At 36.2% G+C, this 17,833-nt stretch overlaps 1 protein-coding gene and 1 long non-coding RNA gene across 2 annotated transcripts; one reads left to right on the top strand and one right to left on the bottom strand.

Annotated features, from left to right (window-relative positions):
* Positions 1 to 436: 436 nt before the first annotated feature.
* Positions 437 to 2,437, bottom strand: LOC133308400 (uncharacterized). Its single transcript, XR_009751157.1, has 3 exons — positions 2,168 to 2,437; positions 1,880 to 2,037; positions 437 to 1,391 (listed from the first exon to the last, which is right to left on the bottom strand). It is a non-coding gene; the product is annotated as an uncharacterized LOC133308400 (long non-coding RNA).
* Positions 2,438 to 5,155: 2,718 nt separating this feature from the next.
* On the top strand, positions 5,156 to 17,566 carry LOC133308399 (uncharacterized). Its single transcript, XM_061509017.1, has 5 exons — positions 5,156 to 5,326; positions 5,881 to 6,013; positions 11,685 to 11,929; positions 12,735 to 12,906; positions 17,285 to 17,566. Exons 1-5 carry the CDS (start codon positions 5,211 to 5,213, stop codon positions 17,483 to 17,485), a joined length of 867 nt encoding a protein of 288 aa, XP_061365001.1. The 5' UTR covers positions 5,156 to 5,210; the 3' UTR covers positions 17,486 to 17,566.
* The last annotated feature ends 267 nt before the right edge of the window (positions 17,567 to 17,833 follow it).

Below are 17,833 nucleotides of genomic sequence, written 5' to 3'. Positions count from 1 at the left end.
ATGACGGCCCAAGGCCATATATCATGTTGTCGTATTATGATTGATATCTTGATAGATATCTGATGCTCACCGGCAAGTATACCGATCGCACAAGTAATATAATGATAAGTAAAGTATCGTCTCCACAGGGATTGTGATCGTATATCAATTAATTGTTCCTTTCAAGAATGGAAGTGTTTAAATGGTTTTGACAAATATTGTCGATTGGTTTGAAATTGAGAACTGAAATAAAGACTTATTTTTGTAATTTTTATATTGAGAAAAAGAACAATACATAAGAATTGATGTTTTGAAAATATGAGAAAAGAACATTGTAGCTAGAGCGCACTCACCTTATGATCCCCACTTCTTACTTTGGATTGATTTACAATATTCATTTATAAAACTACTCCGATAAATTATTATCTAAAATAATTAGTTAAATCTCAATCCCTTGGCAATTTAACCCTTTAATCCCCAATTGGAATCCTAATCCCTTAGCAACCCCTAATGAAAATTAAGCGATGAACTCTATAATTTAGGCATCCGCAATTCAATACACATCTATTCCTAGCATGCATACGAACCGTTATCCTACCCTCTTTCAGGATGAAAACCCAATATCCCCTATCTAGAGTTCTAACCCTCAGACTATTATCAACTATTAGAGTGATCCATTCTAATAAAGAAAATATAAAATACGAACAGGGTAGAGATAAAGATAATTATATAAACGAGCAATTGTAAATCAATCCGAGTAACAAGGGTTCACATAGGGTTTGTGACCCTAACTACAATAAAAAGTACTAGCCAAGCATAATCATGGCTAAAAATCCAATATTCAATAGCATAAAATTAAAGAGAAAAGAGAAGAAGAACTTGATCTCAGGTATCCTCTCGGAGCTCTGTCGTCGTCTCTCTTCAGAAGAATAGGTCTAAATGCCTAATTCTGTCACAAGGATCCTATTTATAAGTCTCTTTTTCTTCTTCCAAAAATACTCATCCGAAAACACGGAGTAAATTTCTCGCAACCCGGCGCTAGATGGCGCCGGTACGGCGCCACTTCGCGCAGAGTTACTGTCCAATTGTGAAAAGTCGGACCTGCTTCTACGTGGACCGGCGCCAGTTGACGCCACCTCTTGTATTTTGGGCGCCACTTGGCATGGTTTGGCGCCACTTAGCATGGTTTGGCGCCACTTAGCATGGAATGGCGCTACTTGGCTTCACTTGGCGCTGGTTGGCTTCACTTGGCACTGGTTGGCATGGTGGCGCTAGTTTGCGCCATTCTGGCGCCAACTAGCGCCAATTCTCTGGACTTTGGCCTATGCAACATGATGTAACATGGAACTTTCCTGTGTGTGGAGTTGCGTCAACAGGCTTTTTATAATTTGTAATTTTCACTTCTCTTTTTCCTGTAAAAACACAACCAAAAGATGAATATTATTGACATAGAAAGAATCAATAAAAATAGCAAATATGTATTTAAATTGCTTTCTTATGACCCAATTCTTATCAATTTTAATACTGAAAAACCACACTTGCCAGAGGCACATCAATATCCTTCCATAATTGTATCTGATTAATATTTTGGATTGTCTCTTGTTAGGCTTTTCAATAGATGAGCCTCATATATGAGTCCATAACACCATCAATTAAATATCATTCCTTGTCATATATTTCGTGTCAATTCAAGCCCATTTCAAGTGTTAAAATACCAAAATTCAACACTTTAATCAATCTTCAAAATTTCGAAAATGATGCTTAGGTTGGACCATTTCTTATCACATTTACCATGTCAAATCAAGTCCAAATCAAGTCAAGACCAATTAACCATATTTACCAAGAATGCTCACATTTTCTAATTAATCATGTATACAAAATCAAAGTAAGGATTTCTTACCTTACAACCACTTGGAATGACCCTAGAGGGGCTTCCAAGCATCAACCAAGATCAAAAAAACTTCCAAGGTTCACATTCAAGAAATGGCCGAATTGATGCACTAGTGAATTCACCAACAATCCAAGCTTTCCAATGTCTACAAACTAGTCCACTTAACACTACAATATACAATGAATAGCAACCACCATCAAAATCATAACAAAAAGCCATGATCATCTATACCAAAACTCCACCATAACCTAAAATATTGATCTTCAAGAATCAACGGTTTAAATTTGGTTATCTTACCATAGATGTCTTCAAAATCATCCAAGGATCATGTTTCCATGATTAAAGGCTTCAAAAGCTCATCCTTGCTCCATGGATACATGGCTGGTCGAACATGAAAGAGGAGGATATCTATCAAACTAGAGCTTTTCTAGGTGAACAAAGTGGTGAGTTTTGCTCCTTAGGCCAAAATCTACAACTCTTGTGAAATAACCTAAGTCTTTTGGTGAAGAAAAAAAGTTGTGTGAGCTTGGTTTTGTCTTCAATAGTGGTCTTCTCGGTTTGGTCTGTTCTTGCCCGAGGAAGAAGATGAAAAATGAGTCTTCTAAGTGTTTTGTCTTATAAGATGAAGATTTGACTAAGTCAACCACTTAATACTTTCATAACTTGCAAAATGGTCCTCCAAAGTTCACTTAATTCTATCTTAATTTATAAAAAGATCCAACTTTTACTATTTGTATTTTGAACCCACCAAGTTCCATAAATTTTCATCTTATGACATTATTTTAAGTTTAGAGCAACTTTTGTCTATTTGCAAGTTGGTCCCTAAACTTTCCCATAATTGTACTTTGGTCCCTCAACTTTTCATATTTGCATTTTGGTCCCTAAATGACTTGAATGGTAAGAATTGAATTCTTAGTCACATTAATCTCTTCAAATCCTTATGTAATTCCCAATTATACAATTTAAAGATGTGGGTTATTATACTTGAGGCACAAATTTGCTTGTGTAGTCAATAGTATATTGTTCGACCAACCTTCCTTAAGGTTTTAAAGACAAGTTTTTTCAAATCCTAAGGCCCATATTCGATTATGGAATCTCTTCTCAATGTACTAAAAAATGTTATTCGAATATATGAAATCCTAACTTTCAAATTTAAATTAGACCCATTTAAACACAAGATATGTGTATGTGATCTATTTGACACATTCAGCCATTGATACAAATAAGCTTGGAGTATTTAAACTCCTTTAATGGACCCAACTTATTTATGACAACACATAGTACTATAAATGTGTTATGACATCAGAGCTAAATGGAAGATCAAGTGATATAACTTTCTCATTTGGTTGCTTTGCTAATCCATCATTTCATCTCATTATCCACCTTTTGGAAAAGAGCAAGGATACCATATAAACTCTTTAGTGACCAAAGAAAGTTTTTCTAGAACTAGGAGTCTTCTTGCATAAACTCTAAAGGAAGATCCATGAACACCTTCATGATCCTTTTACCGTGCACACATTCCTAAGTCTTATGGAAGTTATATGAATCTCGCTGATCTCTTATAGTCAACTAATCTCTTTATAGAAATGATGAATCCTTTCGGCTTGTCCACCGACCCTTATGCCCTCAAGTTATACCCAAAAGTACATTATTCTCTCCATATTTCAAGCTGATTGTACAGCAAAGTACGATCCATAGAAAAAGTATTTAAAGTCGAGTCTCTCAGTAGGTCAGCTCAATACAGTTTGTTCCACCAACAAATCCACCTGCAATATTGGCTAAGGCATCTCCATGCTTGTATTTATGAGATTCGTACCTTACATCTCTATGTAAGTAGCCTGACACCATATTAGTGTAGTTGAGTTGACCAATGCCCTTTCTTGGTGATTCTAAACTAGGAAAAAATTTAGCGAATAATCAAATAATATATTCGAGTCTTCATAATCATGATCTCATCATAGATGCTCAAAGGTACACTTTGATTATCCCACGAGTCATTATCCATTCAAAATTATTAACAAAGCGATACAATAATATATAAGAAATAAAGTAATACTCTAATACTATTTGTAAAAATGTCAAAATACATAATATCATCTAATTTTTCATATTGTCTCTTGCACACTTATATTAACAATCTTAATATACAATTAGATACCATTTTTTATAATTTCACTAGTATATAAATGGCTAGGAATTGGTGGTGTTACAATGCTAATCCCCATCGAGTTGATATATGTACCTTTGAGTACACTTTATTGCTCGAATGATGGACACACTTATTGTGTTCAACAACATAAACGCATCTGAATGAGAAGAGCGCAAAAGAAATGAGTCTACAAAGAAAAGAACAAAGTGGAAAAGAAAAGTAAGAATGTTAGATATTTTTATAACCACGATGCGTATACGTAATATTTTGAAATGATATATTTTATATGAATCTAAGTAACAAATTTAAAAATACAAAGTGTCAAGGGATAAATCATGTAACCACAAAGAGAGAAAATGAAGTTATCTCTATTTTATTTTATTTTGTATTGTGCATAAAATTTTGTATGATGGTTTAGTGAAATATAAAAACAAAAATTTTGTACGGTTTCTAAACATCTTTTTGTCTAATACTTCCGTTATTTTACAAATCAAATAATAAATTTATGATAAAAGTGTGTGTTATTTTAAAGGACGTAACGTTGTGTCATTTTAAGAGAGAGAAAGACATGGATAAATAAGGAGAGAGAGTTGACAAAAAAAAAATTGTAGGTCCTATCTCATTATGAGGGTGAAATGATATAAATTCTGTCATTTTTAAAGATAAACATTTTTCCCTAAATTTATTTATTTATTATTCTACTTTTTGGGACGATACCTTTTATTTTTTAGCAAATTAATCGGTTGGTTAACATTACATAAATCAGGGAAGTTATACTTACAACTTTTTTTTTTTACAATCTCTTACAACTATATCTTAACACCGTTGATTTCCGTCAATCAACGGTTATCATTTATTGTGAATTAATAATTAATTCATGAGTTAAATGTGCAAAAATAATAATCTTTAATTGCTAAAAATTAACGATGTTAAGATATGATTGTGAGAGATTGTAAAAAAAATAAAAAAAATTGTAAGTACAACATGTGAATAAATATGTTCAACTGGTTTAAAGTTGAATTTAATTTTGCACTCTCACATATATGAATACTTTAAAAGGAGGAAAAAATTATTCATATCTCTGTATAAAAAATAAAAAATAATTCATATCCCAAGTCAAGTTTGCAAAGCATGGCTTCTCCTTGAACCTCCATTGATAACATCAAAGGTGTGTTCGTTGTTTGATTAAGAATGGAGGAAGGCGTAAGGAGATGGGTGGTAGACATATCGAAGTGGGACCCTCACCCTCTTGACTTCTCCTTCGCTCTCTCCCTCCTTCCTTCCCATGAACACTCCTCTGTCACCAGGTTACCCTCCATCTCCTCTTTCTTCTCTCTCTCTCTCTCTCTCTCTCTCTCTCTCTCTCTCTCTCTCTCTCTCTAAAATAATACTAGAATTGCAAATCACTTCTTGGTTCATCTTTGCTTCTTTCTATCCAATTTTTTGTGTATTCATCACTTGACTTCATGTGCGCATGTTCCATACTATTGGTTTGGGACTCCAATTGATTGTACCACTCTTTTTTTTTTTTTTAATATTAGCTTAAATATCAATGTATTACATCATGAGAATATCTTTTATCGTTAAATTTGGGGCATGAATACTTTATATTAAGGTAGTGTTTTCTATCAGCGTTAGTGGTTGTTAAGTCTTATACTTTGAAGGGTCAGTTTGGTGTCCCCTTATTTTTTCACCCCTATTGTTTAGGGATACCTAGGTGACTCGGTTATGGTTTATGATGATTAGGTTTAAGCACTGATTAAGTGAAGTGAAGTGATTTTGAGATAGGTTGTTGAGAAGATATACAAATGGATTTTGATAGATACCATGATGACTGTAAGATGTGATTGTGCAATGGTAGGTTTATTAACATGGAAGACAGGAAACGGGCACTTGTCAGCAGAATCCTTCAGTATGCTCTTGTATATGATGTGATGGAAATCCCATTTGGCGAAATCATCATAAAACGAACATTGGAAGGGAAACCATATTTGGTATGATATTTTAAATCTTTCATATCATGTGATGAACAATATCAAACTCAATTATTTTTGTTTCCTTAATCACGTGTTCATGTTAGTTTGTTGTTGTTGTTGTGTGTGTGTGTATGAGAGAGACAGAGAGAGATGTGCATTCAACAGATTGCTGCCAAATTTTACAGAATTAAGACTGCAAAGACTCAAACCTGGGAATGAGGAATAAATTGAACCTTGTATTTATCAAAGAAGGATAAAAATGTTCAATTACACTTTGTCATCATGATTTATTGGCACAGTTGTACTTTCCCTCTTGATTTACAATACTAATCAAATTCCCACCTAATTTGATATGCGTTTTTGCTACATCCCACCTGTAGCCAGATTTTGGGTTATCATTCACAAGCTGATAAGCACATGTAGAGCATCTGACCTTTTGGCAAGAAAATGAATCAGAAGCCTTCTGAGATATGCCAAAATTGAGGAGCTTGTATCTCCTTGGATGTGCTCTCTATATTATTGGAAGGGGTTTGGTCTTTTTGAGTCATTTTCCTTCCTGAAACTTACTTATTCTTCCTGTACATCCTAAATTGAGTCAACCCCTAATTCTGTTGACTGGTGTGGGACATTGCATAAAGTCTTATTCATGTGGCATTGTGCTTAATTAAGTAAATCAAGGGTGAAATACATTTGGATCATGGTGGAAAGAGCGGTTGCCTGATCCGTAAATGCAGTCAAGTAAGAAAGTTCCTTTTATCTGTCATTGTCAGACTTGCCTGGTCCATTATGGTAGTTATGACAGTGTGATTAGGTAAAAAAAACCCTGTCTTCTCTATTCCTTAAAACTTGTGAATTTAAGCTTTTGGAATAATTTGTTATTTAATGTGTTATTTTTGGCAATTTTTTATGTGTTAATGAAGAAAAGTAGAAGTGTTTTGTCTGAATAACACTTTCTTGATTCATTGAGAGACCCAATGGGTCCTTTTTATATTGAGTACATCCAACTACCTCAACTACTTTAATAAATATACAACCACCAACTACATCAATAAATATACAACTACCAACTAAATATACAACTACCAACTACATCAATAAATACTATCTAGAATATTCTACATATTCTACACTCCCCCTCAAGTTGGGAGATATATATTGATCATTCCCAACTTGCTGATCAAATTCTCAAAGGTCGGCTTAAGTAATCCTTTGGTGAGGATATCCGCCTTCTGTTCCTTGGTAGGTATATATGTCAAGCATACACTACCGTCTTCTAATTTCTCTTTGATAAAGTGACGATCAACTTCCACATGTTTTGTTCTGTCATGATGAACAGGATTTTGAGCAATGCTGACAGAAGCCTTATTATCACAATATAATCTGATAGGTAGGGAATAAGAGATCTTCAACTCCTCCAGAAGCCTTCGTAACCAAATTCCTTCACAAATACCATGGGCTAGAGCCCGAAATTCCGCTTCTGCACTGCTTCTTGCAACAACAGTTTGTTTCTTACTTCTCCAGGTCACAAGGTTTCCCCGACATAAGTACAATATCCTGAAGTAGATCTTCGGTCCATTGCAGAGCCAGCACAGTCTGCATCTGTATAGATTTCAATCATCCTTTTGTGCCCCTTTTTCAAAAAAATTCCTCGACCAGGGGTATTTTTGAGGTATTTGAGAATTCTATAAACAGCACTAAGGTGTTTTTCCTTAGGAGAATGCATGAATTGGCTAACCATGCTAACAGCAAAAGCAATATCAGGATGAGTGTGAGACAAATAGATTAATTTCCCCACTAGTCTCTGGTACTGCTCCCTATTAACATCTTCCCCGTCCTCAACTCCCATCTTGATATTAGCTTCAATTGGAGTCTCTGTCGGCTTGCACCCAAGCATACCTGTTTCTTGCAACAGGTCTAGAATGTATTTTTTCTGAGTTAAAGAAATTCCTTCCTTACTCCGAGCAATTTCCATGCCAAGGAAATATTTGAGAGATCCAAGATCTTTTAGTTCAAACTGGTCAGCTAAACATTTTTTTAAAGAGGTTATCTCCTCGCTATCATTACCAGTGACAATTATGTCATCAACATAAACGATCAGAATAGCAATTCTTCCTTTGTCAGAGTGTTTAAAAAATAAAGTGTGATCAGTCTGAGCTTGGGTGAACCCTCTTCCCTTAACAGCTTGAGTAAATTTTTCAAACCATTCTCTGGGAGATTGTTTAAGTCCATAGAGAGACTTCTGCAACTTGCACACAAAACCATCCCTTTTTTTCAAAACCAGGAGGTGGATCCATGTAAACTTCCTCATGGAGATCACCATTCAAGAAAGCATTCTTAACATCTAACTGTTGCAATGGCCAATCAAGGTTAGCGGCAAGAGATAGCAGAACGCGGATAGTGTTAAGTTTGGCAACAGGAGCAAATGTCTCCTGATAATCTATCCCATGAGTCTGAGTAAATCCCTTAGCAACTAATTTGGCCTTATACCTATTGATGCTATTGTCTGCATTGAATTTTATTGTGAACACCCACTTGCAACCAACAGTTTTCTTTCCTTTAGGTAATGTCACAAACTCCCATGTTCCATTTTTTGTAAGTGCATCCATTTCTTCTAATACTGCATTCCTCCATTTTGGGTCATCAAGTGTTTCTTGGATATTTTTGGGTATCCTCGTACTATCTAACATAGTGTTGAAAGCACGAAAACCTGGAGACAACTTTTCATATAAGATATAATGGGAAATAGGATGAGCAGTGCAAGATCTAGTACCTTTCCGAAGAGCAATAGGCATATCAATATTGGTTGTACTAGTACATTCAAGTGGGTTGCTGGAACAAGGACTCGAGTCAGGGTCCTGGCAATCTAGAGTATCTTCATGTGTTTTGCGCCTGCTGTAAAATTTTCCCCATTTACCGGGAGGATCACAAGGAGGATCATTAGATTCAGGTATAGTTGCTCCTCCTGTTTCCTTCCCAATAACTCCACCTGTTTCCAAAGGCCAAGGTAAGACAACAGCATTATTTGGTTTCCCAGGCTTATCTTCATCCATACCAATACCAATAGACTCCCCCTGAAGAGAAGTCGGGGAAAAAAAGGATTGTGTCTCATAAAAGGTATCCATGGAAACAAAAACCTTACGGAAAGAAGGTGAGTAACACTTATAACCTTTTTGATTAGGGGAATATCCTATGAAGACACATCTGATGGATTTAGGGTCAAGTTTGGACCTTTGATGTGGAGGAATATGCACAAAAACCACACAGCCAAATATTTTCGGAGGAAGAGAAGAAAGAGCACTGAAAGAGGGAAAAGATTTAGTAAGACAGGATAAAGGAGAATGAAAATTAGTACTCGAGAAGGCATCCGATTAATGAGATAACAGGCTGTCAAGACGGCTTCCCCCCACAGATATTTAGGGACATGCATCGTGAATAAAAGAGCTCGAGCAACATCAATTAGATGTCTATTTTTCCTTTTAGCCACCCCATTTTGTTGAGGGGTGTTAGGACAAGAACTTTGATGAATAATTCCATGCTGGTTTAGGTAATCTCCAAGAACTGAATTAAAATATTCAGTACCATTGTCTGTTCGCAGAATTTTGATAGAAGTCTGAAATTGAGTTTGAATCATAGCATGAAAGTTTTTAAAAGTGGATGCTGCCTCAGACTTATCTTTTAAGAGATATACCCAACATACCCTAGAATGATCATCAATGAAAGTAATAAACCAACGAGCACCCGAGACATTTTTTTCACGAGCAGGTCCCCAAATATCACTATGAATCAATGTAAAGGGAGAAGATTCATGATATTTCTTAGGAGAATAAGTGACACGAGTGTGCTTTGCAAGCTGACAAATATCACAGAAGGGAACTTGGCTTTTTATTGATAAATAAGTTCGGCAATAACTTCTGGAGATAAACAAAATTTGGGTGTCCCAACCTACGATGCCAAAACAAAACATCATTACAGTCATCTGATAAACATAGAGAGTGGTTCGAAAAAATCCTCTTTTCACAATGAACATCTGTAAAATAGTAGAGCCCTTCTTCCTCTCTAGCACTGCCAATCATCATCCCCGGGTCCTGTTCTTGAAAGATACAAGCATTTGCAGAGAACTTAGCAACACAATGCAACTCAGCAGTAAGTTTGCTAATAGAGATGAGATTACAAGTAAGAGAGGGAACATGAAGTACTGAGTTCAAAATAATATGCTCAGAAAGTTTAATGGACCCCTTTCCCGCAATAGTGGAGAAATTCCCATCAGCTGTTCTTATTCGTGACGGGTGATAGTAAGGGGTATAGGAGAAAAATAAGGTGGCATTACCTGTCATGTGATCAGAGGCCCCTGAATCAAGGATCCAACGATTACTACGTTCAACATGGAATGCCATACCTTTTTGAGCAACATGACTAGTTGCCTCAGCAGGTTGAGACATCAATTTCTGAAAAGACGAATTTTCAAAATTTCCAGCGTCCATGGTTTTCTAACATCAGGTACCCAGTAAAAAGTTCCTCCAAATACGATTTTGACCCTCAAAACAGGAAGAGGGTTGCTCGCTAAAATCAATGAATGAGAGCAATCTTGGCTACAGTGAAACAGTAATTGCTACAGTAATGAACAGTACTGCTACGGGTCTTCTGTGGGCTGGCTCAGAATCTTGTTCTGACCCTAATGGTGGCCTTGGTTTCGTGGTTGGAGGTGTCTAGGTAAGGATTCTGACTTGGGCAGTGGCTAAAATGAAAAAAAAAGAATAAGAAAATGACTTAAAAATTAATCAGAACGGGGAAGAGACTGGAATATAACCAGCTCTTGATACCATGAAGAAAAGTAGAAGTGTTTTGTCTGAATAATACTTTCTTGATTCATTGAGAGACCCAATGGGTCCTTTTTATATTGAGTACATCCAACTACCTCAACTACTTTAATAAATATACAACCACCAACTACATCAATAAATATACATCTATCAACTAAATATACCACTACCAACTACATCAATAAATACTATCTAGAATATTCTACATATTGTACAGTTAATTTATCATTTAAGTGCAATTTCTTTTTGTTGAACTTAAAAGAGATGTTTAATTTATGTCTCTAATTAGAGCCGAGTTGAATTAAGGGAAACATAATGCAGAATATTTTAAATGGTGTACGATACATGTGTGTGTGTATCTTATATCATTAAAATTTTCTGAATTATGCTTGCCTTTATTCAACTTAGCTCATTTAGATGCAAAAATTGAACATCACATCTATGTGAGAAGTGATAGAGTGACTGTCATAAGATATATATAAATATCTTAAGATCTAGGTTTTTATCTATTTAAATTTGTTTGACAAGCTAGAAAGGTGATAAAGAGCATAGAAATTGCCCAGTTTCTCATATGACAAGCTAGAAATGTGATAAAGAGCTGAGAAATTGTCAAATTTCTCATATAACGTATATATGACAAGCTAGACATGTGATCCAGGTTTGTTCTGCTTTATTACGGCATAAGAAATTTGACAATTTCTTCATTATTTATCACATGTCTAGCTTGTCAATTAAATTTATAGGGATAGAAAATTTGATCTTAAGCTATTTGTATAAATCTTATTACAGTCATACTATCACTACTCAATTAGCATTCTTGTTTTCCTTGATTACAGCCTTATTTTTTTTTATCTCCTCTTTCCTTTCAGGTTTATGATAATTTTGGTCTTAGATTCCCAAATTTCAATTTCAATGTATCCCATCATGGTGACTATGTGGCCATAGCATCTGAACCAGTATGCCTTGTGGGGTTAGACATTGTCTGCTATGCTATACCGCAGGGAGAAACAATTACAGAATTCATTCAATTCTTTTCATCATACTTTTCAAGTTTGGAATGGGATAACATAGTTAATGCTGGCACTTCAGATGATGTATTAATTGAATTTTACAGGTAAGGTTATGCTTTATATGTTCATTTTTGTCAATGAAAAAGGTTTAATTAGAAATAGTGCCTGCAATTCAGATTTAATTCCTCGCAACGCTGCTGTTCCAGCATGCAGAGAGTGGGCAGCTTTGCTTCGTTCTTGAGATTTTCCTTTTTCTAAATTTTTTTTTTTTCCTTTGGAATATATCTTATCCTCTCCGTAGTGGTATCTACCTTATATTCTCTCTAATAAAGCTTCTTTTTTATCAGAAAAACGGAATAATTCCTCTAGATTCTGCGTTTTTCCAAATTTAACTGACTTGACTGTAGACATGCTTGTGGAAACCCATAAAAATCCTTGTATTTCCATTTGTTTGAAGAACCCAAAAGGCAATATATGAATAATAAATTGCTTGCTTAGCATTTTTCCAGAATATCAGTACACTCTTTGCCTGAAGGCAGCTCAAGAAATGACATCAGTTCAAGCCTTTACTGTGCTTGCCTAGCTTCAGTTAGCATGCTCATCAGCTCATGTCCTTAGCGGAAAAGCCCAATAATTTTTAGCCATTATTCTGTACTCGTGTCCAATTTAATTATTATCAGTTTATCATTTATTTGACAAAATATCACGTAGGGGATGAACCCCAAGATTTTATTGCTATATAATGTAGAGTTCAAGATGTTCTCTGAAATTGTTTAATATATCAGTGAGATAGAGTCAGATCTGATACTGTATTCTTGTCTGCCAAACTAGAATTCTTTATAGATGTAAAATTATTCTTTAAACTGAAGACATACCATACTGAAAGTCAAATGTACACTTGCTTTGCAGGTATTGGAGCCTAAAAGAAGCATATGTTAAAGCCATAGGCAGTGGACTGACTGAAGGGTTAAATAAAGTGGAGTTTTCTCACATGAGCTGGACTAATATATCAGCTACAGTAGATGGAAAGGTTATGACAGACTGGAGATTTTGGCTGTTTGAGCTTGGAGAGAGACATTGTGTGAGTCCTTATCTACTTTTAATAAAAGTGACTGGTTCACTTTGACAAAATATGACTCTAGATTTCCCTGACTGTACTTTATTTGGCTTATGACTAACATAAAAAATAAAAATAAAAAAATAAAAAATAAAAACACTAAGTGGGAGTGGGAGTGGGAGGGGGAGGCGGAGGGGATGAAGGATATTGACCAAATAATAAGTGAATTGTAATGCACTTTCCGATTGCATGAGATTCCATATTTTTTTTCTGCAAAATCAGGTGATTGTTTTTAATCCATTTGGTTAAAATTTGATATTATATATTCTATAAGGCTTGATATTGATTTCCTTTCCCTTAGAGTGAACTTAAGGGGAACTACTATTATACTGTTAGGCTGTAAACCAAAAAAATTGACATGGGAAGCGACAACTACTAGGATTTTGTTTCTACTGAAGGATGAGTCATATAGTTCTAACTTCTACGTAAGGAATAGTTTAGATTTTTGTTGCAAAGACAAGACCCCCATTTTGCTAGAATTGAGGATTCTCTCCAAATCGGTATAACTGCTGATTAAATTCGGCCCACCATGTGAATGAAAGCTTTAATATGGATTCAAAAAGCTGATATTGAATGCATTCTACAAGGTATGTGAACAATTTACAAATTAACGGAACATAAACAGCTAATTGTATTGATATGACTGTAAAATACAATTGGGAACTCATAATAGTGGATACGACATCTACACAATTATACTCAGGTTACTCAAGAGCTTTCGAGATATCTGATTCTTTCCTCCAACATCTATCAAGCAAGCTACCCATACAATAAGTCCTCTGGTACTCTCTCATTGTAATTGTATTTTCCTCCAACTCTTGTCACACCTTCTGAGTTGGTTATGAGTTTCACTCTCTGGGTGTGAGCTTATGGTACACCTTTAGTGATGGTTAGCTTTGTGGCACATTTTCATGCAAATTTTTAACACATGCATACCCAGCAGAGAAAATCTTACTTCAAGATGCACTTGTTATATGTACTTGAGATACTTGAGATTGGATAATTGTGTGTCTAATACGAGCACACATATTGTTAACAAAAACTAATCTATCATATACAAGATGTGATTCTAATATATACACTGTACTACTTTAACATACTATTCTAAAACTCTCCCTCAAGCTGGTGGGTATATATTGTGAGCACTCAGCTTGTTACACATGTATTCAACTCGGGGACCTTGAAGAGCTTCAGTGAAGACATCCGCGAGTTGATCCTTGGAGTTGACAATTGCCGTTTTGATTTCTCCTGACTGAATCTTTTCTCGAATAAAGTGACAATCGATTTCTATGTGCTTGGTTCTCTCATGAAATACAGGATTAGATGATATATGTAGCGCAGCTTGATTGTCATAGGTTGTTTCTGTTCACAAAGATAGAGCTCAATCAACTGCTTTAATAGATTAGTTCATAGGTGACAACTTCCATTGCACGATACTCAGCCTTTGCACTGGATCGGGCGACAATAGTTTGTTTCTTACTCTTCCAAGAAATCAGGTTTCCTTCAAAGACGACACATTAACCCGAAGTAGAGCATCTGTCCAAGTATGATCCTGCCCAATCGGCATTTGAATAACCACAAATTTCTATATGTCCCTGATCTGAATATAATAAGTCTTTCCTTGGTGCTCTTTTGATGTACCGGAGGATCCCCACAACAGCATCCCAATGAGAATCACAAGGGGAGTCATTGTTAAGCATAGAGGAAGGCATGCGGTTGATGAGAAAACAAGAGGCGAGTATTGCATCTGCCCAGAAGCGAAGAGAAACATACATGTGAATAAGAAGAGTCCAGACAATTTCAATGAGATGTCTGCTTTCCGTTTGGCCACCCCATTTTGTTGTGGAGTGTGAGAACAAGTAGTCTGGTGTAAAGTACCTTGTATGGCCAAGAAATTAGAAAAGTCAAAAGAAACATATTCCTTAGCATTATCACTACGTAAAATACGAATAAAGGCACCAAATTGAGTATGAACCTCAGCAGAAAACTTTCTATAAATGGAGAATAACTCGGAACGATTTTTCATTAAATAAATCCAGGTACAACGGGAATAATCATCAATAAACGCAACAAAATACCGAAAACCTAAAAGAAACAAAGTACGACTTCGACCCCATATATCTGAATGAATAAGAGACAAAGGAGTATCAGCTCGTTTATTGACTCAACTGGAAAAGGAGGAGCATGTGTGCTTCCCTTGCTGACACGACAGACAATCTAAAGACAGAAGACCGGATAAAAGTGGAACCATCTTCTACAATTTTGAAAGACTTGGATCACCAAGGCAATTGTGGATAAGTTGTGGAGATTATGTGAGAGAGCATGCCACTGATGGACGAGGCACAACCAGATAGTAAAGACGACGCGACTCACGACCCACTTCAATCGTCGTCCTTGTACCCGGATTCTGTACAGAAACAAAATGGTTAGAGAAAGTAATGATGCAAGTAAGGGAGTGGACCAATTTACTAACATAAATTAAGTTATAAGAGATGCCAGGAATATAATAGACAGATGTCAAGGTCAAAGAAGAGGTCGGACGGGCTTGTCCAATCCCACAAACAGGGGCTTTAGTGCCATCAACATGGGTAAAGGAAGGTAAATGATCAGAATAAGTAAGAGATATAAAGAGTTCCTGAGTCAAATATCCAAGGACCAAATGATGTAGAATGAGAAACACAAGCAACAGGATTACCAGTATTTGGAGCGAAAGGCTGAGACTGAGTAGAAGCCTTCCTGAGTAGAGTCTGGAGTGCTGCATAGTCTGCAGGTGTGAGAGAGACTGAACCAGATAAAGCAGTATCTGACTGAGCTATAGTCGCAGCATGAGAGGGTCGCAAGTGAGGATACTTCATGTAACAACGCTCCTCAAAATGACCAAGTTGCTGACAATAATTACAACGAGATCTCTGACCACGTCCGCCCTGGCCCCGGCCACGACCGAGACCGAGACCATGTCCATTGTTCCTGCGAGGGTCAGTACGGGAAACAAGAGCAATGGAATCAACAACAAAAGATGAATCAGGAGCAGGCACTGGCTTCTTGTTGAGATTCAAAAGGCACCGGTAAGTTAGTGATAAAGTAGGATCCCCACTAGTCAAGATATTGTCACGGATTCCATCATACTCCTCGGGAAGACCAAAAAGAGTGGCAACCATAAAGAGACGCTCCACTTGTTTCCTATATGCAGAGGCATCAATGGGGTAAGGCAACATATCCAAGTACGCTTGCATCAAAGATCGACTTTTGCCAACATATGTCTCCATCTGAATGTCAGATGACTTGCGCAGATCCATGAATTGAGATATGATAGAATAGAGCTGCTGAATATCATTAGTGTAGAGTTGTTTGGCTTCCTCCCACACTTCATAGCATGTCTGAAAAGAATAGAAAATGTCCAAAATGATTGGATCAATAGACTGCCAAAGGATACTCAGAAGCTGGTTGTCAATTCTTTCCCAATCAGATCTCTCTTCCTTAGGAACAACAGTAGGTTGAACAGTGAGATGTCGCCCATGCCCTTGTTCAAAGAACCAGACATGAACAGAGGTGGCCCAATTCTTGTAGTTAACAGAACCCTTCAGTTTGGAGGAGGTAATGGACCCAACATTAGTGAAGATGATACCCAAGGAATTTTTGGCAGGAGGAGGAGAAGAAGTAACCTCCGAGTGAACAAGAGATGATGCTGCCATTAAATTATGAATGTAAAAAAAACTTGCAAAACTAAGTAAATAGAAGCAAACCAATAGCCAAACAAGAAGAAATGCACGCCAAACAAGAGACCCACGAAGAACCAAGAGCAGATCTGGAAAGAGGGGACAAAACCGAGCAATTCCGTCCTAAAACGACCCAAAAAAGACGCCAGAATAGTGTTTTCGACAATGAACAATGACTTGGTAGATGGAGTTTTTCCGGAAGGATGCACGACAAGGAAGGAGAGAACACCTAAGCAGTGGGCTTAGGGTTTTGGCACACTTAAGCAGTGGGCTTAGGGTTTTAGCGGAAGCGATAGTTCCCAGAACAAAGAGCTCTAGTACCAACTTGAGATACTTGAGATTGGATAATTGTGTCTAATACGAGTACACAGGGAATATATTTATATTAACAAGTACAGAAACTAATCTATCATATACAAGATGTGGGACTATTCGGTTGGGTAACTCCAAAAAAGATGTGGGACTATTCTATTATATACTAACATATTATTCCAACATATGTAATAGTAATCTGTCCTAAGGTTACAGCAGTAACTTCTACGTCTATCTCTATCTCTCTTTTGTGAATTTTATGCATTTACTTTTAACTTTTGTAGCTTTAAATTCAATATTTTCATGTTTTTCAGGTATCAATTGCGAGAGGTCACCCACGATCAGCTGCTATGAGCTACAAAACAACATTGAAGAAAGTGAATTTTACTGAAGATGAATATAATCTAGGTCTTCATCTTCCAAGTTTAGACTTTGTTAAACTAGGTGTAGAACAACTTGTTTCGATTTTACGGGAAGCATCTGATTGTAAGCATAGAAATCGGACGTTAATGTGAATCTAAGAAAAAAGATTTATATATATCAACGGAAACATTGTTATGTTTACATATAAAATTCAATACATCAGATAAAGAGGACTCAACTTATCTCCACTTCCTCATTCCAATTAAGTTCGTTTAACGTAGGTATTGTTGAGATAGTATAAAATCTGATTTATTATTCTAGAGATTGTTGGGCTCATCTACGTTTGCTTTGTCATTGGAATAGTGTCTATATAAGTGACGTAAAGCAATGCAATCTAATTATTTCAAAAAAAACCTTTATCCTTTCTTTAGAGCCTAAAACTATAACTTTTATCAGCTGAGATAAAAAAAATATAGGAAGTCATGTCCTCCCACCACCAA

The sequence above is a fragment of the Gastrolobium bilobum genome, unplaced genomic scaffold (assembly GCF_033153095.1).
Source record: "Gastrolobium bilobum isolate Gb01-03AN ecotype WA unplaced genomic scaffold, APGP_CSIRO_Gbil_v1 utg28077, whole genome shotgun sequence".
In the NCBI taxonomy this organism is placed as follows: domain Eukaryota; kingdom Viridiplantae; phylum Streptophyta; class Magnoliopsida; order Fabales; family Fabaceae; genus Gastrolobium; species Gastrolobium bilobum.
This window is presented reverse-complemented; position numbering and strand designations above follow the sequence as displayed.